We start from the raw sequence: 26114 nt of genomic DNA on the forward strand, positions 1-26114 counted from the left end.
CAACATACTATACTCAATATATTTTAACAAGAATTTATCTGGCAGAAAATGATAAAACAAATGTAAGAGTGGTATCAATGTAGCCAGTTTTGTTGTTGAGATCTAGTTGCTGCAGAAGAATGGACCCTTGTTCGACGAGGATGGGATTTGAACCCATGCGTGCAGAGCATAATGGATTAGCAGTCCATCGCCTTAATTCTTACATGGCTTCTTTATACATAATTCTTATTATTGAACATTTCAATGACATTCATAGAAATATAAACTAGAGATGAGCCGATACCGATACCGATACCAGTACCGGTATCGGTATCGGCTCCGATACTGCCTAAAACACTGGTATCGGTATTGGGAAGTACTGCAGTTCATGCACCGATCCGATACCACGTAATAAAGCCCTAAAGAAAATCTACGTTAAAGTAGTTTATTTATGTTATTTTTCCGTTATAACTGACTGTCAAACTGGATAATAAAAGAAAGTTCTGGGGCTTTCATTGTTTGTGTTTGTTCATGTTTAACAAAGAGTTTAACCTGAGCCAGACTGACAACAAAGATAGAAATCATATCACATCCATACAGGGATAGTAGTATACAGTTGTTAAAACATAATAAAATATATGACACACTGGTATCGGATCGGTACTCGGTATCGGCCGATATGCAAGTTCAGGTATCGGAATTGGTATCGGGAAGCAAAAAATGGTATCGGCCATCTCTAATATAAACCCACTTCTCCAACTATTCTCACTACTTCACCTTCTCCTCAAGCAATTATGCCAGCCAACTAGTTCAGCTTAAGCAATTACGCTTTTCAACATGTACAAGCATTTTCCGCAGGAATTGAAATTTCTAGTTAGATTTTAAGCTTTCAAACACAGTTTCAACCTTGCAATGATTCTTTTTTCAATTATGAATCGGACATATTCATCCCATACCCTGGTGTCTGCTGAGAGAGGTCTAAGAGATCGGCTCGAGCCTAGTTGTCCCGTGGAACAGATCGCAACTGAGAGAACCAGAGAATGCCTGAGAGCTCCAGGAGTGGCCCAGACAAGAATCAGCTGCCCCAGCCTCTCTAGCTTAACTTGTCCCCTGGCCATCGGAACTGCCAGCTAAATTTTTACTTCTCCTGTGATATTGGGGTTGATGTTATCAGTTACTAAGAGTAATTAAGAAGAGTTAGGTCATTAGTAGAATCTCCCATCAATATAGTAATGATATTGAATTGATTCATGATTGTGTACCTTGTGCTTTCCAATCTCTCAGCTAAATGGTGCATTAAGTTCATTTTAATTGTTTATTGTTAATCTAATTAGCGGCCTTTTGTGTTTATACGCGTTAATCCATTTTACCAACATATCATTCACTGCTTTATCTGGTCAGTGGTCCTCCAGTCATTAATTGTTCCTTGTTAGATTCATTCACTATTGACTTTAATCATGGCTGCATTTATTCATTCATTTGTATGTCTAGTCGTTATTAGTTGTGTGGTGTGTGGTTAGCTAGTAGTTCGATGAGTAGTGTCATTTATAAATAAGTTGATTGGTTTATGTGCATTAAGTATTACTGCCACTGTTGACAGTCTGGTGGCATGTTGGTGCAGTGGTTAGCACTGTCATCTCTCACCAAGAGGGTTCCCGGTCGGCTTGGGCCCTTCTTTGTGGAGTTTGCATGTTCTCCCTGTGTTAGAATGGGTTTTCTTGGGATTCGGTTGATTAAATAAAATTGATAATAAATAATCAAACATAATAAACAACTCAAACAGTCAATACACAGACACAGGGTTACTTCTGTCCATTTAATGGAGACATTGTTGAGGTAACAGTACACCGGTGACTGTTGTAAGAGAGAAGAAGAGTAAAGTTTTTGTAATATTGCACACACCTGACACTGTATCTACCATACATTTGCCTTTCACACCAATACACTGTTGAGGCTATAACTTCAAGACAATCAGTGATTACTGAATTATTGATTGTTTGATTAATCAGGTATTTAAAATCATTTCCTCTCTTCTAGCATTCTGTACATGGGATATGCAGAAAAAATATGAACAGTTTGTATCACTACAGTATTTACATATAATTCCAGTGAACCACAGTTTCTATCTTTAGGATACATGACACTGTACATTGATACATTGTTATTCTCTACTTCTGCATAGTGCTTTCAGTTGACAATGCAAATTTGGTCAGGCTGAAGTAGGACGAGCATGCACCAGGGCTGAGACACAAGCCAATCAAGAAAACAACTTACATAAACATCTTTGACATGGCTACCGACACATTGGAGCCACTCAGCCATGGTGGTTGCTGCTTGTTTGGATTCATTTGCCATATTTGTTGTGATGCCATGTGAAGAAACTCCTAAATGTGGAAACTCAGTTTGTATTTTCTACATTTCTAGCCAGTTTCAACCAGACATATAATTTCTGTGATATATAGCAAGATCATGTATAATGATCGGCAGCATTTTATGGAACATCTTACTTGCTGACACAATTCATGGGCAAAAAGAGAATATGTTCACATGCAGTCTACTGCTCTGGCAGCCTCTGTGAGTGTGATGCTTTCCCAAGACTCCAACCACTACTGTCAATGACTAACAGCCTTTCGACATATTTGGCTTTCAATAACTCACCAATGAATCTCAGGAAGCACTGAGATAACGCAGCTTACATATTAACATAATTCAGTGTACACTAGTTCACAAATATTGACTATGGTATGTGGGTGTGTGACACCTTGGGAAACACACTTGTTTTAGCCACAGTGGCATATGAAGGTATGATATATTTAGTCTAGTTTAGCACAAAGACTTAAATCGTTACTTGAACCGTTACCATGTTAATAGATGATTGTGGCTTTCTGAACCTACAAGTTGGTGTAGAAGGCCCTCTAAACTATATCTAAAGCTCATAACCACTGAGAAGGCCCATTCAATCGAGTGATAACACTTGAAAGCACTGGAAACAGTCTAGCTGAATTAAAAGGGAAAGATACATCATTGTAACAACTTCACAGATGTCTTCTACATGTTGAATCTAGTGGTGATGCAACATGTAAAGAATGTGCACCAGTTGTGTCACTTTGGCTTTGTTCATTGTTAAACCAGTTCAAAAACTGCAAAACCTTAAACATTTTGTACACAGTCACTGTGCCTAGCAGTTGGTTTATTTATTGCACATTAAACTTTATGCTAAGATAGACTGTACATGTGCTGTAGACATATGTGCTCGATGCAGAGACATTAAAAAATGATTTTGTCATCTGACTCTGGGGAGACTGCAAACAAGCAAGCTGTATTCACAGCCATAATATCAAGGTTATGAGTCAAAAGTCTTCTAATGAAACCCACCTCTCCTAATCCTCCAAAATGTATCTCCCAACATATATATATATTATATTATATTATATTTTTCAAAAAATATATTGAGTCCAAAGAAATATAACTAACATTAAGGGCATGAGCTATGTGTCCTCAATGGTAACACAAAGCTAATACATGTATCTCTACCCTGTACTTGTTTATTTCACAAAAATATGTATTCATATCTGTTTTCGGATTATACCAGGCGTGGGTACGGCCAATACCAGAAGTTGTCTAAACTGCTTCATTTACTAAATTAAATGTTGTCTTTTGATATTTATAAGATGATTTATATTTGAATCCCACTGTCAAAAAAAAAGAAGAAAAAAAAGTTAAAAGCCAGTCCAAACTGAGTGTAAATAAAAGCTGTGTAACTGTTGATGGTCAAAGGTTGAGTTTTTAAACTAAAAATACAAGTCAGAACTGCACCAGGTCATATTGCATGATATTCTTTGAAAACCTGGAGGTTGTGTATATAATGAGTGGAGGCCAGACACCACTCTAATGTTGAACACCAGAGCCCCCCATGGCTGTGTGCTCAGCCCCCTCCTGTTCACGCTATACACCCACGAATGCAACTCCAACATGGAGAGAACTCTGTTTACCAACGACATAGTCCCGCATTGCAAGACCTATCTCCACAGCGCTGCAGAGGAAGGTCTGGCCACACAGCATTCCTGAATAGGAGGAAAATGTGCTCTGGTTTATTGGCATTTCTTTAACCCAATCACAGTTGTCTTGGGCAGCAGTAAGCACCGGACGCAGCAACGGTGCCTCTGTAAAATAGCCTCTGGAAGGAACCTGTTTTGGTGGAACATGTGCATGTAGGTACGCAAGCTCTGGAATTAAAAAGGCTGTCAAGCGTGTGATGAGAATTTTACTCAAAAAAATATAAATATAGTTTGACTGTTGGTTCTAGCTCAGAGGATGTTTCCCGAATCGATCAAAGTTTAGAATGCCAACACAAAGAAAGCGAAAAAGTGAGGGACATCCGGCCAAAAATGAGGGACATCCGGCGGAACTGGAACAATCACGTAAAGGAAATGTCACCGATATAGACTACAAACGATACTACCATCATCGGCCCGATTACAAACAACAATGAGACTTCACATCGAGAGCAAATCATCTTGCAGAGTGGTGCCCAGAGAACATTGTGCTGCTTAACAAACTTAGCAAAACCAAGGAGCTGATCGTTGATTTTTTTTTTTTTTCGTATCTGTTTGCACCCCAAGAAGCTACTGTCTTGGCTGGATTTCCTAAAATGTTGGACTGTTTCTAGAAGTAGGTGGAGTGTAGTGCAGTGGGATGGGTAGTTAGGTGTGTGTGTATACTCACACTTTGGCAAGTAGTCAAGGGCCTATTTGTGTGATGTGATTTTGAGTATTAAGACCATGAGCACGTGGGAGTTTATCAGAGCCCACTGGGGCACGCTTGATTAAAAAGGACTGATATGTGCCATGTACAAATACTGTACATGGCACAGTTGGGCTCAGATGTTTTGTTGGAACAAATAAGTAGGATTAACCATCCAGTATTACATAAAAACACACATTCAGGAGCTGAGAAGAGTAATACAATTAATAAGGCAATTAAAGCCAAGTTATCTAGAACCACTCACGTCTGCTGTACATAAAACAATATTATATTTATGTATAAGTAAGGAACATATTATGCAAATCTTATCTATCAATAAAAGGATATGATACTTAAAATGTATGTTGACAGTGTCAGTTATGCAATATCAATCTTATCAGTCCAATCAGGAAGATCAAATTGTTAATATAAACGAGTCCGTCCAGTGCCATGTGACCGGCTCACAAAACTTGGACCAAGCTGTCAAACAAGGCAAGGCAGTTGTAAAATAAAAACCAAATTCAGCTGTATCTAGCCTATTTCTCGCATAAAATGAAGAAATGGATTTTGGTGGATTGTTGGGGGAACATGGGACACACTACCTGCAGTAAATGCACATTTTAAGTCCTTAAAGAAACACTATGTAACTTTTTCCGCTTCGGTTCCCCTACAGGTTGGAAGCAGAATTGTCCATTACATTACATTGTCCAGGTCATTCGAACGACAGATCCACTACCCGATCTGGCAAACTTGCATAATGTAATGTAATGGACAATTTCGCTTCCAACCTCTAGGGGGAAAATTTACACAGTGTTGCTTTAAGGTCAAACAAACAAACTTAATGCAACTCGACACAAAGTGTCGAGTTGCATTAAGTTTTGATAAAACATTTGCAAGCCAAGAATTTTAAATCCAACATTGTTAACATCCATGTTTCCTAGCATGCAGTCTTCTTCCCTGCCTTTGCTCACACACTGCAGCATATCGTGGCGTGTAAGCCCTACCTGTAGATCAGAGGAGTAGTGTGAATCCATTGGCAGGGATCCACTGATAGGAAAGAACTGCTCCATAGAGCTAGCGGTGTCAAACTGTACAGGGAACTATTAAGCGCTCAAGACTGCAGGTGTAGGTATTGGGACAGACCCTCACTTTGGATGCAGTTCTTGCAACCGCCGTATGAAGTTTAACATGGCCGCCCACACTTTCCTCTTGCACCAAGTGTTTCCCTGAACGCCACCCAGCAGGCATCAGAAAAAAACTCATCAGGGCCCTCCGTTACAATCATGTTTTTCAGATTTATTTTTACCAAACATTGTTCCTCTCTAAAGCTTGACATAAATCAAGTTCCCTTCTCTTTTCTGGACAAAACACATCATGGGTAAATAAGGCTAAAATTCTCATATCTGCATTTATGAAAGCAATTGAATAAAACTTTAGAGGAAGTGGTGCTACAAACCGATGCTGAGGAATCACATTATTAGATCATGATTAAAATTAAAATCAGAACATGAGAATATAAACAAATTGCGTAAAAAATGTAAGTGTTGTTTGATTACATGCAATTAAAAATAACTATTTTATTAATGATTCTATTCTATAAAAGAGGTAATTATGTTTATAATGGGAAATATAATCTGTTGTCAGTGTATCTTAATGCACTTCAAGTGTTGCCAGCTTTACCTTGCTATCTACATGATATCAAAAAAGAAATAAATAAACTACAAACGCTGACTGAAGGCTTTCTCGTTAATTATAACCACAGATATAGTTTATTATACTAAGTATTGCACAAAATCCACCACAGTCAGTTTTTAGAACTGCCCACTAGCTGCTGCATTTCTATCAGATTTGTATCTTTTCCACTTACTTCTAGACAGACAGCTCGATTTGTTGACAGGCAGCTTGCGGCCCAATCAGATTTAAGAGTGATGATGATAACTCATTCCTCTTAATGCTGTCTCTACAAACACCCCATCCTGGAACTATAACTCAAATAACAGCACTAGGCTACATGTAGGCTACATCTTACTGATGTTTAGTGAATCTCTGCCCCCCCCAACACATGCACAAACACACTCCTCGCTCTCATCTTCTACCTACCACCATCACTCTGTGACAGGACTACATCAACACAAAGACATCAGCTGTAAGTTGTTAAGTGTGACGTAATGGTATGAAGAGAGGATATGGTTTGATCCCACAATTCAACCATTTCACTGATGCTTTTGTTCAAAGTCACTTGCAACTTAGGACAGTGATGTTAGCAGGATGTAGAAAAATGAAATAATATGCAGGTTATGAAGGCTGATTTTGGATATTGGTTTGTCCACACGTGTTTAAAAGAGGAAGTCTAAGCATCTGATTGGTAGAGGGCAGATTTGTAGAAGGACTGAGGCCTGCAATAGCTGAGGGCTGAGCATGTGTTGCTGTCTAGTCGGCGTAGATGATGAATCCGGAGAAGGTGCTGTACTTGTTGTTGTTGCCTCCATGTGCTTTGCCTCCGTCGAGTTTAATGTAGACCTCGTCTCCTGGCTCCAGATGCAGCACAGCGCTGTTACTGGCATAGTCATAGTTCTGGTCCGCATCCTGGGCGATGGCACTGGCACGCACCTGCAGGAATGCACACACAAACACACACACACACACACACACGCGCACACACACATACGTTAAGTAAACATCTCATAAGCACAAACAGTCTGAAGCCCCGCTTATGTCCATTCGGAGCTGATATTTTCAGTGTTGCACCCTGTCTACCCAAGCCGCTCTCCAACGCAAAAATCTCCCTTTAGCTTCTGTATGTAAGATGACGTAGTATTAAGAGCGACAACGGTAGAGTATGAAAGACCAAAAATCCATACAAGGAGGTTGGTTGAGAACAACACAGGACTTTCACTCAGGAGACCGGGGGTGACTTTCACCCAGGAGACCGGGGGTTTGTGTCCTGTTCTTGTCCTGTGTGTCACTTAAAGTCCATTTTGTAACCCCACCCACGGTTACACGGTTACCCCCAACCTTTTCCTAAACCTGTCCCGTTATTGTGCAGCATGTCAGTTAAACGTGCATTTCTTTTTAAAGAGAAACAAGGTCCAAGGCACTCTTGTGAAAAGCCTTTATTTAAATGGCTATTTTATATCGAAATCTTACATAAAAAAGAAAACTGGGCAGCAACCCAAGCGTATCGGCACAAAATGACCTTCTTCGGGGTGTTTTGTGTTTCCTTTCCAAAAGAGCATCTTCATGATTTGTTTTTAAATCTGTCAAATCGGTCCCAAACCAGAGCGTCAAAAAAGTAAGGCCAAGAGTTCCGACCAAGCATGTCGTAAAATGACGCCAAAAGGGAAGCCCCACTGCATCTGACTTAGACACTAAATGCAAAAGGAGACTTTTTACGTAAGTAACAAACACCAAAGGCACCTACCATGCATCACTTTTTGACGGCAAGCGGTTCTGACCAAACGCTTTTAAAATGATGCAAATGATCCTGACCAAGCAACCGTATGTTGACGGCTTGGAAGCGATTATGTGTGGGTCTACCCCTGGACGTCATTCAGCCGTCCAACAGATGTATGCAAGGTCTCAAAACATCTGAAAACTAGCCAGCTGGCAAACACTGGCACATTTACAGAAATGTTGAATAATGTGTGTTGTCCTTATAAATAAAATAAATTAAAATGCATGCAAGTACACAGACTGAGAGTTAAGGCTATGCATGCAGTCATAAAGCCTGATTGACAGTAGTATGTGGCTGAGCATGTGCACCAGACAATGACGACTACTTGCGCGGAGTGGACAAGGTCATCAACAAGTAAAATGGAAATGGAAATGGAAAAGGGTTCTCCTTGGAGGAGCCTAAATGGGCTCAGTAAATGTCTCCCAATCGGCCCATTAGATCTTGATATTTTTTGTGTACAACAAATAGGGGGATTTTGACTTGACGGTGGTGCTGGAGGAAATGTCAGGTGATCAATACAGATATAAAAATTCCATTCCAGGTGACCTCATGTTTATGACACAGCATATAACTGCAACCTCCCCAGTTTGTGTCTGGGGAGCTTAGCTGTATGTCGTATATTCTCCCCATGTTTCCTGTCTGTTTCCCAGCTGTCACTATCTCCTAAATACTAAATACCAAAATAAATAATACAAGAATGAAGAAAAACATCTTCACAGTCTTGTCAGTAGTTGACAAGGTGTCTAGTTGGTAATCAAAACTTTTTGGACAGACATGAATTCTGAGAATTCACTTCCTTCCACACATAAATTACAAGACTGGGGCCTCATTTATAAAACTGTGCGTAGATTCTATTCTGGAAGATTTTGTGCGCCAAAAAGTCAGAATTTTCGTACGCAAAAACAAAATTCTGATTTATAACACCTTGCGGCGCACACCATTACGCACTCTTCTCGTTATAAATACGGACGTGCATTACCTTATGCGGTCGTGCACGAGCCTCACGCTCCTCCCAAGGTCGTCCCATATTTGTCCTAATAAGGTCCATGTTAATCAATCAGTGAATATTGAAGCCCTTGATGACCAATCATGAAATGGGGAAAAAACACGATTCAGTGATTGTGAGATCGATGTGCTCCTAACAGAGGTAGAACATTGAAACAAAATCCTTAACCCTTGTGTGGTGTTCATATTTTTGTTACACAGCCTTAATACTTAACAAATTTAGCTCAATTACCAATGATATATACATCATTTATGGTTCATATTTGCCATTTACCCCTGTGAGATCACATTTACGATCATATGATCATTTTCGTATATTGGGAGAAAACAAGGAAATTCAATAATTAAAAAGGTAAAAAATAGAAGATTTTTTATCATTATTGGTGCTTATTTCTTAGAACTTAATCAGAACAGGTGAAAGTGCTTGAAATGTAACAATTTTGTAACTTTGTGTGGAAATAGCAGGTGCAGAAAGACAACATTCCCACACACAAACACCTACAATCAGACACACCCACATACAGACACACAGACACACACAGAGATGCACAGACACACACACACACACACACACACACACACACACACACACACACACACACACACACACACACACACACACACACACACACACACACACACAGCAAGCCGCCCAGTTAGGAGGACACAGTTAAGTTTCATAGCACCTACCATTATTACACTCGGGTCCAGTAGACCCGAACACCTCATATGTAATAGTTATGTTATGGTTGTACCGTGTACAGTCATTGAAAATAAGTTATTTTTTTATGTTCTTCACAGAAAATGAGCCAAGGCCAATGATTTTGAGTAAGAAGAAATAATAAATAGCATAATATTTCTTTATTATTAAAATTTAGAGTGTGCTCACATCAACAGATTCTCACTCCCATCTCGTAAAATATGGAAGTTTGGTCAGGTGCCTTTGTCGTTCTTATTGACGCTAAAAGTCTCCTTTAGCGCAACTTTTTCTTGCGTAACAGGTTTTATAAATGAGGCCCCAGGTCATTTTCAAATACAGACACATTAACAGTTTCTCTACCTAAGGTAAGGGATAGGTCCGGCAGCTATGAGTAATGAGTAAGTCTGCAACACACACAGACACACACACACAGACACACACACACACACACACACACACACACACACACACACACACACACACACACACACACACACACAGAATTAGAACTTTGCAAAACCAATGGTACCAAAGAGGTAGCTGCAGCAGTAAATACTGGATTCATAGTTAACCCTCATTAGCTCTTACCAGTGTATCGCCGTGTGTACTTCGTCCACAGCAATCCCACCAATTGGTCCCAAAACGTCCCAGTTAGAGAGGAAATGCTGTAAACATATTCTTTGTAAATCTTCACAATCATTCCCAGAAAGAACCAAGCAGGCCTGCCTTGTTGCACCATCCAAATGTTCTTCAAAACTTGCCATTTTCAGTGTGTAGCTTGCTAGCTCAAATTTTGTTGTTTCCAGAAGAGAACAGAGAGCAACACAGAGAGAGGAATGTGAGGGACATCCAGCGGGTGAGCCACGCGCCGGATGTCATTCAACTATCCTGGAAATGTACTTCCGTTGATCTAGACTACTGGACACCTTCCAAGGCAGGGCTGAAAACCACCACTTTCCCATTGGTTTAAAGAAATGCAAACAAGCCAGAGTGTTTTTTATCCCTGAATGATAAGCGCTGACACAACACTGGAGTGTGGTCGGCTATGCAAGACTACTTGGATGCCAACTCTCTTCACTTCACCCAGCAGCTGGGAAGCAAGACATAGAAACTTTACATACTTTACTGGGTCTTGATGAGCTGCAGCATTTCATTTATAGACAAACTGAAACCTAGACTAAACGTTTACTACCACATGACAACTTTACTGCTAATTTGTTCTCTGCTCCGATCGCCAACACCTGTCTGTTCTGAGCCAATCCACCGTCTCTCTCTCACTCGACTCACTACGCTCACATTACCTACTCTTTAGTCTATATCCAAAACATTCCAATTCCGGGATTGCTCCAGTGCTGCCGGAAATTCAGCATTCCTCTTTCTTTGTGTTGGCGTTCTAAACTCCGGTGGATTTATGAGAACTATGGTTAATTGCTCCTCTGATCTCTGCAGGGTAAATCCAGACAGCTAGCTAGACTATCTGTCCAATCTAAGTTTTCTGTTGCACGACTAAAACAACTTTTGAACGTACACGTTCCACTAAAACAAATTCCTTCCAGAGGTACCGTGGCTCCGTCCGGCGCTCAGCACCGGCCAACATTATTTTGATTGGTTTAAAGTAATGCCAATAAACCAGAGCACGTTTTTCTCCCATCCCGGAATGCTAAGTGGACTAGCCAGACCCTCGCTGTGGAGGAAGGTCTGGCAGCGTGTGTGCACATGAAGCCGACAGGCCCAGGTGTTTCCAACCCTCTGGTTGGTTAGGTTGTGTATCATACATTCTTTTTGCTGTTTTTGCGATATAAAAAAAGTGGGTTCTATTACCTTGCGATATCAATTTGAATCTGATTAATCGTTCAGCCCTGAGTATTATAGGGATAGAGATACTATACAGGGCTTGAACCGACTTAGATTCTATCCTATTTTAAATTTTGATTAGTCTGATTAAAATCTGAGCAAGCCCACTTTTACCACATTGCCTTGCTGCTGTCATGTTTGGTAATCCTCTCAGAAAGATGTTTGAGATCCTGACAGCCTGTTCTTGACCAGGTAACATCCCTTCCCAATAACACACAGGAAGCAATAAAGGCTCTTCTCTGACAAGCTTAGTTATTTTTTCAGGAATACCATTCTGTTAAATCTGCAATTATTTTTGACCAGCCGTTTGGTTTATAACAGTATTCTGCGGCTGCTGAGTACCGAGGTGGTTTAAGAAAAAGTTTTTCCACAGAAGGCAGACCTTTAAATTAGTGCTGTAGATAATCCATATTGATCATGCTGACCACAGGTACTATCCTTTTTAAAAGAAATACTAACTTCTGCCAACTACGAGCAAATGGCGACAACAGTACTTGGCTAATAGCCGATCAAATTGCAGCAGAGCAATGGGCTAAAACACAATTTATAAAATCATGCCAACAATTATTGTTTTAATAGCTTAGTATTTTATGCACTAAAAAGGTATAAAGGCTTTACACGTTATTGTAGGCCCAGTTTAACATGCAACTTAAACACATTTTAGAACTTGACTAAACTGATTTTTTAGGAGAAAGTTGATTATTTACCTCTGATCAGGTACCTATACCATGGTCACTTCAAATACCAATCAGATACAGCTGAATACTTTGAGTCAGCCAAAGGGTTAGTCCTGGGGCTAACTGTTATTATTAAAGCTAGTATATTACTAGCACCAGCTGTGCTGATTTTTTTTGCTGTATGTTTATTCATCATTAACTGAGCTGCTGATAAAGAATGATGTCATTTTCAAAATTTAAGGACTCCACATAATCTACCGATCTACTCTCAAGCCTCGAAAACCATGTCATTACACAAAACCAGTTTTGGGGATTTGAAACCTATACTTTATACTTTTTATACTCTTTTTTTAAAAGATCTCATTATTTTGTTATTATAGTGAGAGTTTGTTGTGTTGGATTACAGAAAGTGTAGCTTAGTGTTATCTAAAAGATTTTAAATGTCATGGCTGAATATGTAGCTGATTTGGACAATGTGGAAGAGGCCACACGAGATTTCAGAATGAGACTTCTTCTTGAGCGAGACTTGGTTAGACACAATGACAATCAGACCAGATCAAGGGAAAAGTGAAGAAAAAGGTTTTGTTTTTCTGTAGGCTCCTTTCCATAATGTAGTCAGACACTTATGATATCAATCTGAGCCTGTTCGTGGCAACAACAGCACTTTTAGTGGACATATATTGATGCTGCGCATTTGCACCGAAGGATTACATTACAGACCGTTTCGTGGCTGCAAAATATATATATATATATATATATAAATTAAAATAAATATAATTTGATTGTCGGTTCTAGCTCGGAGGATGTTTTCCCAAATCAACTGTTTAGAATGCTAACACAAAGAAGGCAGAAGGTGACAGACATCCAGTGGGACCTCCAGCAGCACCGGAACAATCCTATAAATTAAACACTGTCGATATAGACTACTTAAACACAAAAACATGGGACCTGGTTAAAAAACACAGATGTTTCCCTTTAAACATTTGGCTATCAGCCTTTATTTCAGATGTTACATTTTTCAGTGCTGTCCAGAAGAGACGATGTCAGATGTAAACATCTCCCTGAACTCCTTGTGTAAAAGTAATCTGAAAACCTTCATCAGTGTTGTAATGTAATGAAGTACAAATACTTACGTTACTATACTTAAGTAGAATTTTCGCGTATCTGTAGTTCGTTATTTATATTTCCGGAAACTCCACTACATTTCCTAAGTAAAATGTATACTTTCACTCTGATACATTTCCCATAAGCATCTTAGTTACTCGTGATACAATATAAAATCAGGAGAAAAAAGGTCCCATGGCATGACAATTTCACTTTATAAGGTTTTTTTAACATTAAAGTGCCCATATTATGAAAAAATCACTTTTTCTGGGATTTGGGGTGTTGTTTTGTGTCTCTGGTACTTCCACATGCATACAAACTTTGAAAAAAAACATCCCTTCAGTCTCCAGGCAAGCTGTTCAAAATCTGCACAGCTTTCTACGTCACTAGCCGAGAGGAGGGGCCTAGGGAGCTTACCGTTAGCATGCTAGCGCTAGCATGCTAGCTCGTTCTCAATGGCAAAACACTGCTACAACACACACAAATTCACTCTAATCTACAAAATAAATTGTATAGAACTACTTACATGTCCCTGTTCTGCAGGTATTCCACGCAAAGTTGGAAGTGCGCCCTAGTTTAGAAGAAGTCTCCTGGCTAATCCTGCCTTGTACAGGCCGAAGTTGGAGCTAGTTCATGTAATCCTTACCTAGCTACTGCGCATGTGCGACTGACAACAGAGATGTTACAGAAGTTAAGAAGTCTCACTCTGTAGCTAAAACAGAAACCTGACAAAGTGTAAAAGGAGGAGCTGCAGCAAGTTGCAGTAGAACAAAAATACGGTGTTTTTTCAAAATTAAACCATGTAAACCTATTCTGGTACAACCTCAAAATACAATTGTGAACCTGAAAATGAGCAAAATATGGCCACTTTAATATGAGTTCCCCCAGCCTGCCTATGGTCCCCCAGTGGCTAGAAATGGTGACAGGTGTAAACCAAGCTCTGGGTATCCTGCTCTGCCTTTGAGAAAATGAAAGCTCAGATGGGCCAATCTGGAATCTTCCCTTTATGACATCATAAGGGGAAAGGTTACCTCCCCTTTCTCTGCTTTGCCCGCCCAGAGAATTTGGCCTACCCATGACAAAGAGAGAGACATCATGGCTTGCAAACAAGCGAAGCATGGCAGTTGGTCAAGGCCACACCCCCCACCCTCCACCTTGCCCCACCCTCCACCTCTCCTCCTCAATAGCATTTAAAGCTACAGACACAGAAATGGCACATCCTAAGGAAAGCTTATTGTGGGACTGGCTCTAGTGGCTGTAATTCTGCACCAAGGCTGAATTTTGGGAAAGAGACTTCAGATACAGTATTAGGGGACCACTAAGGCCTATATAAAAGAGACTTCAGATACAGTATTAGGGGACCACTGAGGCCTCTATAAAAGCATCCAAAAAGCAGCATGTCATAGGACCTTTAATGCACGCTCCATTCCAGTTGGTGACGTAATGCAATGTTTGTTGCCAAGCGGCAAAAAAAAAAAAAACATTGGCCAAAGAAGCTAAAGAAGAAGAGGAGGAAGCATAATAACTGATAGTGTCATGGAAGCACCTGGTGCAGGCTCTGCCGCCATGGTAACGACAGTGGTGAAGATAACATTACACACCTTTGGCCAAAAAGTTCATAATCAAAGTTTATTTTACTTTTACTTATACTTCTTATAATTAAGTACATTTAATATCATAAAACTACTTTTGATACTTAAGTTCAGTAAATATCAGAGACTTTTACTCAAGTAATATTCTGAAAGGTGACTTTAACTTCTACCAAAGTAATTTTCTGGTAAGATACTTGTACTGTCACTCACGTATTACTTTCAAGTACTTTATACAAGACCGATTGGAATTCACTCTGTTGGACATTGTGACTCCCAACTGTGAGAGACTGAAGATCCTTCAGCAAGCTTTGAAAGTGAAAAGTTTTAGATGTAAGTGTGCCAAAAATGTTTTAATAGTTCTTTAAAGCTTGTTCCTGTGTGCAGAAGGTTCAAGACTACGATTCCTCTATTTTCCTTTCCAGCTCAGATGGATCATTTGGATCAACGTCACATTCCCTTCCCCGTTAAACGCAACACACCAATTAAGAAAAGCCTGTCTTTGAGACAAAAGGTTGTCATGTTCATGTACAACTCTTTTTGTCTCCACATAATCTACCCATCTACTCTCAAGCCTCCAAAACCATGTCATTACTCAATGCCAGTTTTTGGGTGTTAAAAACCTATACTTTATAACAGGGATCTTAAACAGGGGGTCCAGGACCGCTAGGGGGGTCCTCAGAGTCAATGCAGGGGGGCGTCCAAATTATTAAGTGTTTTCAAAAATGTGAAAGTCCTAAAATGAATCTAACATATTATTAGCAAATATAAATCCCCACTGATGATAGGCTTACCTGTAGGTAAGGTAGTAACATATACATATAAAATCATGCCAATTATTACAATTCTTAAGCTATTTTAATAGCTTAATATTCTATGCAAAAATAAATTATGTATAAAGGCTTTAGGCCACCCTATACGTAATTGTAGTTTATTATGCAACTTCATTTTAATACAATCCAATCGGCCCCCATGTATTGTGAAAGAATCGAATTGGGACAAAAGTATATGGTCCCAGCCCTATGAGCTATTATTGTCTATAGCTTTCTCATTTCTTACCATGGACACTATGATTTTACATTCCTCTGGGCCTCCCCTCTATTACATACATAAAAACATTTATATACGGCCCAATGACATTCTGACTTGTTTTTCCCCCACTAAAACCTCCTGTTGTCTTTCCACTCTTGGTGTCTACCCTGGCCAATAACATGTCAGATTTTTCTGTTTCTGAATGTGGGATTCAAATACAAACCATGCTTTACTGTGTAGATTTTAATATTAGGTACATGGTTGAAATATTTGTATCTGGTATTTTGTATATTTGTTGGCAGCACACCTTATTTCAACTGGAGTGTGAATGAAGAAAATACATGGCAGTAGAAAACAATTCAACTTAGAAAATGAAGCAGACTAGACTTCCACTTGCAGTATAAATCTGAATTTAAAAAAAAGAAAAGCGATACAGATAGTAGCTATGTGTTAGGTTAGGGAGGATAGTTGGTTCAACAAAGTCTCTCTCACACAGCAGAACACTGTTCACATCCTCTCTCCTACCAACAGTCACTGTTGCTTTCTTATAATCATAACAACGATTGTTGTCTCACATTAACCAAATTGAGTTCCCTAAATCAGGGATCTTCAACAGGGGGTCCGGGGCCCCTAGGGGGTCCTCAGAGTCAATGCAGGGGGGCATCCAATTGATAAGTTTAAAAAAAATTAAAAGTCTTCACATGAATCCAACATATTATTAAGAAACATACATCCCCATTGCTGATAGGCTTACAGGCCTATAGGTAAGGTAGTCACTAAGGTAGCCATCCACAGATACAGTCAATCCTAAGGATTCACTCTGCTACATGTATGTTTAACATTAAAACATGATTTATAAAATCATGCCAACAAGTATTAGGCTATTTTAAAAGCTTAGTTTTCTATGCAAAAAAAGGTATGTATAAAAGCTTTAGGCTGCCCTACACGTTATTGTAGGCCCAGTTTATTATGCAACTTCATTGTATACAATATATGTAGTAGGGGGTCCCTGCTCCGACTCTCTCTTTCAGTTAAGGGGTCCTTGGCTTAAAAAATGTTGAAGATCCCTGGTCTAAATCTTACCAAACCAGCCATACTGGCACATTGTTAAAGGGTCGTTGTAAACGTTTTGGCAGGCCCTGACAGGGGCGTAGCACAATATCCTGGGCCCTATGCATAGACAGTCCGGATGGGCCCCCCCCAAAAACATTTTTTTATAATAATAATAATAATCAGTTCTCTGTATACATGAATCTGTAGGCCTAGATGTTTATAGGGTAATAACTATTAACTGTACTGCTTAGAGTAGCCTGATAATTTCTCTACACACATTTCAAACCTTTCCCAACATTCTCTAACCTACTTTACTGTGGTTACTAAATTTAAGCTAAATGATATTACAATATTATTATATTTTAGTTTTCTAATCCCTACATGAACAAACTGCTTACTGCATAATAAAAGATAACCAAACAACACTTGAATCATTCATATTTTATTTGCAGAATGAACAAGACAAAAGGAACAGATAGCTTATACATGACATTAGAGTTCTCCCTCCAGTAAATGCCACTGAAGGTAGCCTAATATTAATGCCATATGTGTTTATGTCATCATTTCAGACTTTCTTAATGTAGGCTACTCTGGTCTACAGTCACTTTACTTAAATGATTTTTACTTGAGAACATTATTTGTATTATGCTTTATTACTTCAAGGCATAAATGAAATCTTAAAACATGCCATTTTAGTTTTGTACATTAAGAAAAAGCTACATTCATAATAAAAGACAAACAAAACGTCTCACTAGTCATTTTTATCTGAAGAAAAAAAGGCAAAACGAAACAAATGCTATTGCTTACATGCTATGGCTTCCTCAAATGTATAGCTTATACTGAAGTTTATTCCCCAGTAAATGTGTTGTATGCAAACAGCATTGTTAGTGTAGTTTATTTATTTAGCCTTTACCTCTGATTACACGTATAACCAAATTATCATTTGAAAGTGTATGTTCTGCTCTTCATATGGGTTGTCTAGGTCCGTTTTTAGCACTAACGGTCGCGGAGATATTCAAGTAGTTTAGCACCAGTTCTTGTTTGTGCTAACCTTTCTTTGAAAAGAAGTCAGTCAGCAATTGCTTTCCCTCATTTAGTTTTCTCTCCTTATCCTGTCTTTCCTTTCTTTTCTGGCAGCCTGATTTGGCTTTCTTTGAGAAAGACATTTCTATACTAGAAGTTTGCGCTCCACCTAGCGCTCCACGTCTCCACCAGATGCTCAACTGAACTAAACAAAATGCGTGCAGGTGGACTAAACCATTTGGCGCATTAGTAAGGGGTGGGTGAGACCTTAGATAGTCTTTTTTGTATACAAAATGTAGTCAGTCAATCAACCAAGTTATTCAGCCAATACACTTTACATTTCATCTGACATGCATTATGAAATGTAATTAGGAAATGAAAATATTCAGGTGAAATAAAATATATTCCAGACTTTTCAAGGGCCCTCTCTCCCCTTGGGCCCTGGTAATCAGTATCGGTTTTACCCCCAGTCCGACGCCCCTGGGCCCTGACAAATGATGTCACCCTGCTTTCAGATGAGTTCATTGTGAAGTACACAAATCTATTTAAATAGAATGAGATTGTTGAATAAAGCTGAATGAATCAGTAATATAATTCAACTATTTGTCTTTGAAAATACCAAAGTTCACAGGTGCTGAGATCACCAAAGACAGCACTGTCTCCCTAAAGGGTCAATTTGGATTTTTTTTCAACATGGACCCTATTTCCCCATGCAAATTTCTTTTTGGAAATTGGTCCAGTATTTAGCAAGAACGCTGTACCTGGCAGCCGCTAACCACGCTGCAATGTAACCCTACAGGACAATGTTCAGTGTCAGCTCGCTAGCTCTTGAAGTTCTGTTTTTGTGTCTGACTGCATTCTTTTTACACTGATTCTTTATATTTGTTGTTTTGGCATAGTTTGTTTTCCTTTGTTTTAAGGTTTTTGTTACTTTTTTGATTTGTTTGGCTTTGTGTCCTTAACAAATCGCAAAAGACTGCAATTTAACTAAATAAGTATAAATAAAATATTAAGTATAAATATATATTTTTTTTAAAAGTACCCCGCTGTTTAAAAGTAACTAAGTAACTTTGACTCTGAGTACATTTTAAATTAGCTACTTTTAACTTTTACTTGAGTAGATTTCTATACCGGTTATTTTACTTGTACATAAATAAAGGTTCATCAAAGTAATAGTATTCAGTGGTGGAAGAAGTATTCAGATCCTTTACTTAAGTAAAAGTACTAATACCACACTGTAAAAATACTCTGTTACAAGTAAAAGTCCTGCATTGAAAATGTTACTTCAGTAAAAGTCTGTAAGTATCATCAGGAAAACGTAGTTAAAGTATTAAAAGTAAAGAACTCTCCTCCCATTCTAGAAAGTGGAAAGGATCCAAACGCTCAATGGTGTTTAAAGCCCCCAACGTCGACTTCAAGGCAGCGCTGCGACCGTTGACTTCAAGGCACCTAACCCTAACCATAACCATAACCATAACCATAACCTTAACCCTAACCATAACCCTAACCATAACCATTGCCTAATCCTAATGCCTTCCAGGCAGCGCTGCCTGGAAGACGACGCTTAAAACACCAAACACCGATCCAAACAGTTGTGTGTTTAATGGTCTAATCATCTCAGCTGGACTTGCAGGCCGTTATATTGTTGGCTAGTTTCCTTTAGAATAAAACATCAGATTTTATAAACTGCATTTGTTTAGTGTGCAGAAACCTTAATGTGTAAAGTAACTAGTAACTAAAGCTGTAACAGATGAATGTAGTGGAGTAAAAAGTACAATATTTCTCTCTGAAATGTAGCAGAGTAGAAGTAGAAAGTGGCATGAAAAGAAAAGACTCAAGTAAAGTACAAGTACCTCAACATTTGGACTGTAAAACAGTACTGGAGTAAATGTACTTAGTTACATTCCAACACTGATAGTACTTTTACTTAAGTAGAATATTTTTCAACTCTTTCCACCTCTGCTCTTACACAGCCTGTGACTATTGAAATAAATAAAAAGGTTTGGCAGCTCGCCTGATCGGCCCGTTATTCAGCCCTCATTGTTGTTTTTTTTAAGGTTGCATGTTCCTGCTGTTCCAGTTCTAGAACAAAGGGAATGTCTGGAACACATTTTGATTCTTCTATTCATTGTATAAAGATGTTTCCATTCATCAAAGCGTATGCAACTATTATCTTTTCACTCAGTTATCATTTTTGGTTAAAGTTTTTTTTTTTTTTTTTTTTTTTTAAGAGTTGTTTTAGTACTGCGATGGTGGAAGAACTATTGAAATCATTGACTGAAGTTAAAGTACCACAATGTAGAAAATAGTCGTAGAAGTCCTGCATAAAATGTATTTTTACTAACTTATTATGTGCCTAATTTACAATTAGCAAGAAGTCATTATGCAGCAGAGCTGTCATATTTATATTTTCATCATTTATATGATTGGAATTACAGCTGGGCAATAATTCAATATGACAAGTTATTAGGGGTGCACGATTCAGAAAATGTCACGATTCGATTCTCGAAAAATCGATTTTCGACTCAAAAACGATTCTCAATTAAAAAAACAATTCACAGTATGTAAATGTAGTTACTTTTCCCATATGATTGCAGTAGCCATACAATTACAAAAAAAAAATATATATATATATATATATATATATATATATATATATATATATATATCATATATATGAATCGATTTTTGGAAATCTATGATTTTGAATCAGTAGAGCTTGAATCGCGATACAAATGTGAATCGATTTTTTGCACACCCCTACAAGTTATCATCTTACAATGGAATCATATCGTGATCATATCATATATCAATATATGGTGATATACAATTACATTGTCTAAATTGACAGGAAATCTGTTGTGAAACATTTTGAGGGAATATTTGAAGAATTGCAGATTTGTTTTAACATCACACTATTTTTGTGCACGCATGTTAACATAGTCAGTATATAGCTGGGAAATCTCACTGTAAAAAATATTTTGTGAAAGCACCAAGAGTCAACCCTACTATTTTATTACTGTACTACTGTGAACCGAAGACTTTTGTAAACTCATTTCAGGCACCAAAACAATGTTTTTACATGTGTTCACCTTTACGAGATTAGAAGAAATTCCAAAAAGCTAACTTTTCAGCTTTAGGGCCAAATTATCTCTTTACACATTGCTGTGGAACAAATTTGGGCCTCACTATACAGAAAGCTGAGTTTTTCCTAAACATTTTGATGTGCAACATATGGGGATCAGGTTATATTGAAATACCTTAAAAGGAGAATTTAGGGCGCCTGGATAGCTCAGTTGGTAGAGCGATATATAGACGTTTACTCCTCGACGCAGCGGGCCGGGTTCAACTTTGCTGCATGTCATTCCCCCCTCTCTCTCCCCTTTCATGTCTTCAGCTGTCCTGTCAATAAAGGCCTAAAAATGCCCCCCCCCCCCAAAAAAAAAAAAAAACAATCTTTAAAAGAAGAATTTAAGAAGATATGTAAACATGGAAAAAATGCCCTTAGACCTTCGAGGGTTAATATGGATCAGAACTCAAGGCAATGGGCATCCTGTCAATCATTTACACAGAAATGTGTTTCCCCTCTGACCGTGTTTTAAAAAGTGTCAGCAGCAGTATTCCTAATTGAAACGTGTCTTTCGGCAGCATCTGATTGGTCACAGTGTGCAGCCCTGCGGGTTTAATCCCACACATGTTTGCAGCGTTGCAGTGTGCTGACAGGCGGGGGGGATCTGCTTGCTGGAGCGACACGGCAACACCGCTCTGCCCCACGGATTAGATCTGCTGCTGACAGCCTGAGAGCGGGACAAACACACAGCACAGGAGGGTCGGGCATCCTTTTCATTCTAAGGTTTAAGGGTGCTTGGAACCCTTTTAATGTCATTTTTTTAAACGTTATTCTACTGTGCATTTTAACATCATTTTGGAGCATCATGATAGGGGAAACACTGAATTATGTAACTATAAAGGCACCAACAATTCTGAGAGAACTTCCTTTAATGCTGAGCCACAGGGCCATTACTACAAAGGTGAGGTGGAATTACATATGAAATCAGATATCTATCTATGGAAAAAAGCAGACATTTCCAAAATGCAGTATCAATAACTATTGAAAACCAGAGATTCGTGTGATTTTGACGAATGGCTGACAAGCACTATTTTCTGAAAATGGCTCATTTCAAAAGCTGAACACACATCTTCATAACACACATAACAATATTCCAAAAGCCACTGAACTAAACTGAAATGGAGCAGCGTGACTTTGCTTAATGAATATGTGTGTGTGTATATATATAGGGCTGGACGATTAATCGAATATTTCTCGACATCAAAATTCTGAAGCTGGTATCGACGGATAATTTTGATATTTATTGCTGTTGATAGGCCTACTTGCTCCATCGTTTGTTTATCGTTATCGAGGTAAATTGTGCAAATAATTGTGATTTTTTAATTTTAAGTCATATCGTGCAGCCCTACGTATATATTCATTTATTAGTGTATTTATTTTCTGCAAACATGCAACCATCCAGGCCAGGGGACTACCCATGACAAATAGCATTTTAGTTAATTCTGGAATTTGAAACCCATGTAAAATCATGCGTTTCATTAATTTGCACTGTCCCCCTTCTTAACCCCTCTGTTGTCCTTGGGTCAAATTTGACCCGTTTTCAAACTTACTTCTTGAGAAATTTGGGTTTCTTTTATCTAAATTGGCCAAAAATAACTGAATGAAGTTGGAAACAAGCCTTGGTTTGGCACAGAATTGGTTGATCATTTATATATTCATGTTTTACAAACTGGCAAGCCGAGGAAGACAACGGCTGTGATTATGTTGTGCCATTAAAAAAAAGAAATGATTTAAAAACAATACCCTGACTAGACATTGACATAAACACATTCCTCTGATCTCAACCATTAGTCAAAATAATTCATAATTTCTGCTTTTTCTTACTCAAATATTACGTATTATTTCCTATAAATGAGGTTTATTGACCGTGAATTCCAAAAAGAAGTGTAAAGCTAGGGGTAATACGTTGGAATGAAGGTGTTTAAGAAGGTGTAATCCATGATAATGCATACTTTATGCTTAGTACACAGGCAGAGGAGGACAACAGGTGCATGGTGGACAGGAAGACAACATGAGGGTTAAATAAACTGAATAGAATTAAATGTGATGCATTTCTCCAGCACACATTATGTGAGGTGGATACAAACTTACACCTCAGACCAGCTTAACTGGTATTATGCGTCATTATAATGTATTCAATGCATAAATTATGTAGCTACTCTGGATTAGAGCTTATTATATTGTTTTTTTCATTGTCATCGTCATATCAACCGGCGCAATAAACACATCTGGAAAGGCTGCGACATATCGTGAAAGACACTCGTAGTTGAAAAAAAATATCAGCAGAAAACATGCACTTTAGAATGTAATTATTCATTTAGTGCTGCCTTTTATGTTTAATTCAATGTTCAATTTGTTTGTCTGCAATAACAGAGTCGGAAATGATTTCCTTTCATTTGATTAAATCCAACAAGCAGTTTGTTGTAATTTAGCAGAACACTGAAAGCAGCAGAACTGAGAACACTTTAATATGTGTTTATTTATCGCAAGTAATATCGTTATCACAATATTCAACGTTATCACGTATTTCCATCATATCGTGCATTCCCTACTCTGGAAGGAACTCTTTTACATACTCAAGGACAATTCTTTATGAAGACCTCTTTACAGTCGGCTTACAGTTTGTAATGCAGGACTGACTTGAACTTTTTTACATTTGTTTTAGGCCTACTGTGTTTCTGTTTCACCAAATTTAAAAAAATATATGTTCACCGTGATTGTTGGGTGAGAAAGAGATGGCTACGGAAAAGATGGAGAGATGATGTCACAGATAAATTGTCCTTCTTGTTCTTAGATAGATAGATAGATAGATAGATAGATAGATAGATAGATAGATAGATAGATAGATACTTTATTGATCCCCATGGGGAAATTCAAGGTCCCAGTAGCTTAAAGACATCACACACAACATACACACACATCACAAACAGGATGATAAAATAACAAATCCACATGAATAATATGGACAAGAAAAGAAAAGATACTAAATAAAAAATCCACATGAATGAACTAAGGGATGTATAAGCATGAGACGCTTGCAGTGACAGGGCAGGGACTGACCCTGTGATTCAGTATGCATGTTAAGGTGCTCTATGAGAGTGTGTGTCATGGTGGTAGTGCAAATAAGTCCAATAGTGCAAGAATAAAGTCTAGAGACCAGTATTAAATATGGACAATATAAGAGAATAATGTAGACATAGTAATATAAAAAAAAACTATAGTAGTGCAAGGATAAGCTACAGAGGAAGCAGATTAAATGAGGATCATATATCAGATGCAGAAAAGCCCATGGGCTCGTGCTACCCATGTGGGACTCCGTTTACAGAGAGTCCAGGTAACGTAATACTCCCCTCTGACTGAATACTGCTCACACCGAAATCCTCCAACCGACTACAGCGGGCTAATTAGCCAGCTCCTCTTCACAGGCTCACCTCGGACCCATTTGTCCCGTTAAACCCACCGAGCTATGGTCCATGACCAGTCACACACACACACACACACACACACACACACACACACACACACACACACACACACACACACACACACACACACACACACGCTGTCAGTCAATTACTGACTTTATATCAGGCTGTCTGATTGGAGATATGTGCAGGCTGCAGGTGATTTAAGAGCAGTGTAAACTTTGTTAACTCACGTAAATGAGTTTCATTTTTTATTTTATTTCAAAAAAATGAATTGTTGTGCAGCTAACCGCGCGCAGTGTTGTCGTGTTTGCTGTGTTACCTGGTTGTTTTTGCACAGGTCAGCCCACATGCTCGTGCCGTCCCCTCCGCGCATCAGGACGTGGTAGGTGAAGAAATAGATCCCGGGGATGGAGCACGTGAACTTCCCGGTGGTGGGGTCGTAGTGGTTCCCCAGGTTGGTCACCACATCGTCAAACTTGAGCAGCTCGTATCCCTCGTGCTGCTTCTTCAGCCCTGCGTAAAAGGCGATCTTGGGCACGGTGCTGTACGTGGCCGCGCTGATCGCACCGGCGGCTGCGCTCGGTCCCGGCGGGCCCGGTAAACCCGGTCTACCCGATTCGCCTTTCTCTCCAGGTGGCCCCGCTGGACCGGGCGGTCCCGGCTCGCCGGGAGGTCCCCTCGGACCCGCCTTACCCGGACGCCCCGGCTCCCCTTTCGGACCTTGGATAAAAGTGGGCAGAGACTGCACGAGGCCGCTGTCCCGGACCGTGTCCGCCGCGGCGGTGCTGGTCGGGGACTTGGTTCCGTATGGGTCGCACACCATCCTGCAGGTGCCGAGCATCTCGTAGTGCGCCGCCGTGCCCGCGGAGTTGACCAGCACCGGGATGAGGATGACCAGCAGCAGGACCATGACGACCCCCAGGACCCCCGCCGCCACCAGCCGCTTCCTGCCGACCAGCCGCGTCAGCGCAGCGCGATCCGGCTGTCTGCTTTTGGGCGGAATCTTGCTGGCTGAGAGGTTACCCTTTAAAGGAAGAAAAAAAACTGTAGCGGAGCTACACTTTGTTGGGAATGTTGAATGGACTTTGAAGCGAGCAGAACCCCCCCTCCCCTCCCCTCCTCTCCTCTCCTCCACACTTTTTCTGCTGATGCGCTGCTTCCTCCAGTCTCTCTCAAACTTCTTCACTTCACACGATTTCCAAAAGCACTGGATTCAGCATCTCTGGGATCCAGACATGTGGGGGAGGGGGGGTCTGGCCCCTCTTTGATCCACAGGTCCCCGAGCAAAGTGTTTGGACAGCAGATGGACCCTTTAAGGTGGATCAGGGCCAGTTAGACCAGTC

General features: G+C 39.5%; 1 protein-coding gene and 1 long non-coding RNA gene across 2 annotated transcripts; one reads left to right on the plus strand and one right to left on the minus strand.

Annotated features, from left to right (window-relative positions):
- Positions 1-402: 402 nt before the first annotated feature.
- Positions 403-23256, plus strand: LOC118494385. Its single transcript, XR_004896520.1, has 3 exons — positions 403-413; positions 13273-13279; positions 23200-23256. It is a non-coding gene; the product is annotated as an uncharacterized LOC118494385 (long non-coding RNA).
- On the minus strand, positions 5585-26114 carry c1ql3a (complement component 1, q subcomponent-like 3a). Its single transcript, XM_031300156.2, has 2 exons — positions 25091-26114; positions 5585-7332 (listed from the first exon to the last, which is right to left on the minus strand). Exons 1-2 carry the CDS (start codon positions 25679-25681, stop codon positions 7153-7155), a joined length of 771 nt encoding a protein of 256 aa, XP_031156016.1. The 5' UTR covers positions 25682-26114; the 3' UTR covers positions 5585-7152.

Source organism: Sander lucioperca, chromosome 23 (genome assembly GCF_008315115.2).
Source record: "Sander lucioperca isolate FBNREF2018 chromosome 23, SLUC_FBN_1.2, whole genome shotgun sequence".
Classification (NCBI taxonomy): Eukaryota; Metazoa; Chordata; class Actinopteri; order Perciformes; family Percidae; genus Sander; species Sander lucioperca.

Excerpts from the sequence above, each read along its gene's own strand:
- c1ql3a (XM_031300156.2), bottom strand. The coding sequence starts at position 25,681 with ATGGTCCTGCTGCTGGTCATCCTCATCCCGGTGCTGGTCAACTCCGCG. Across the intron at positions 7,333-25,090 it reads ACCTGTGCAAAAACAACCAG|GTGCGTGCCAGTGCCATCGC; the intron begins GTAACACAGCAA and ends GCATTCCTGCAG.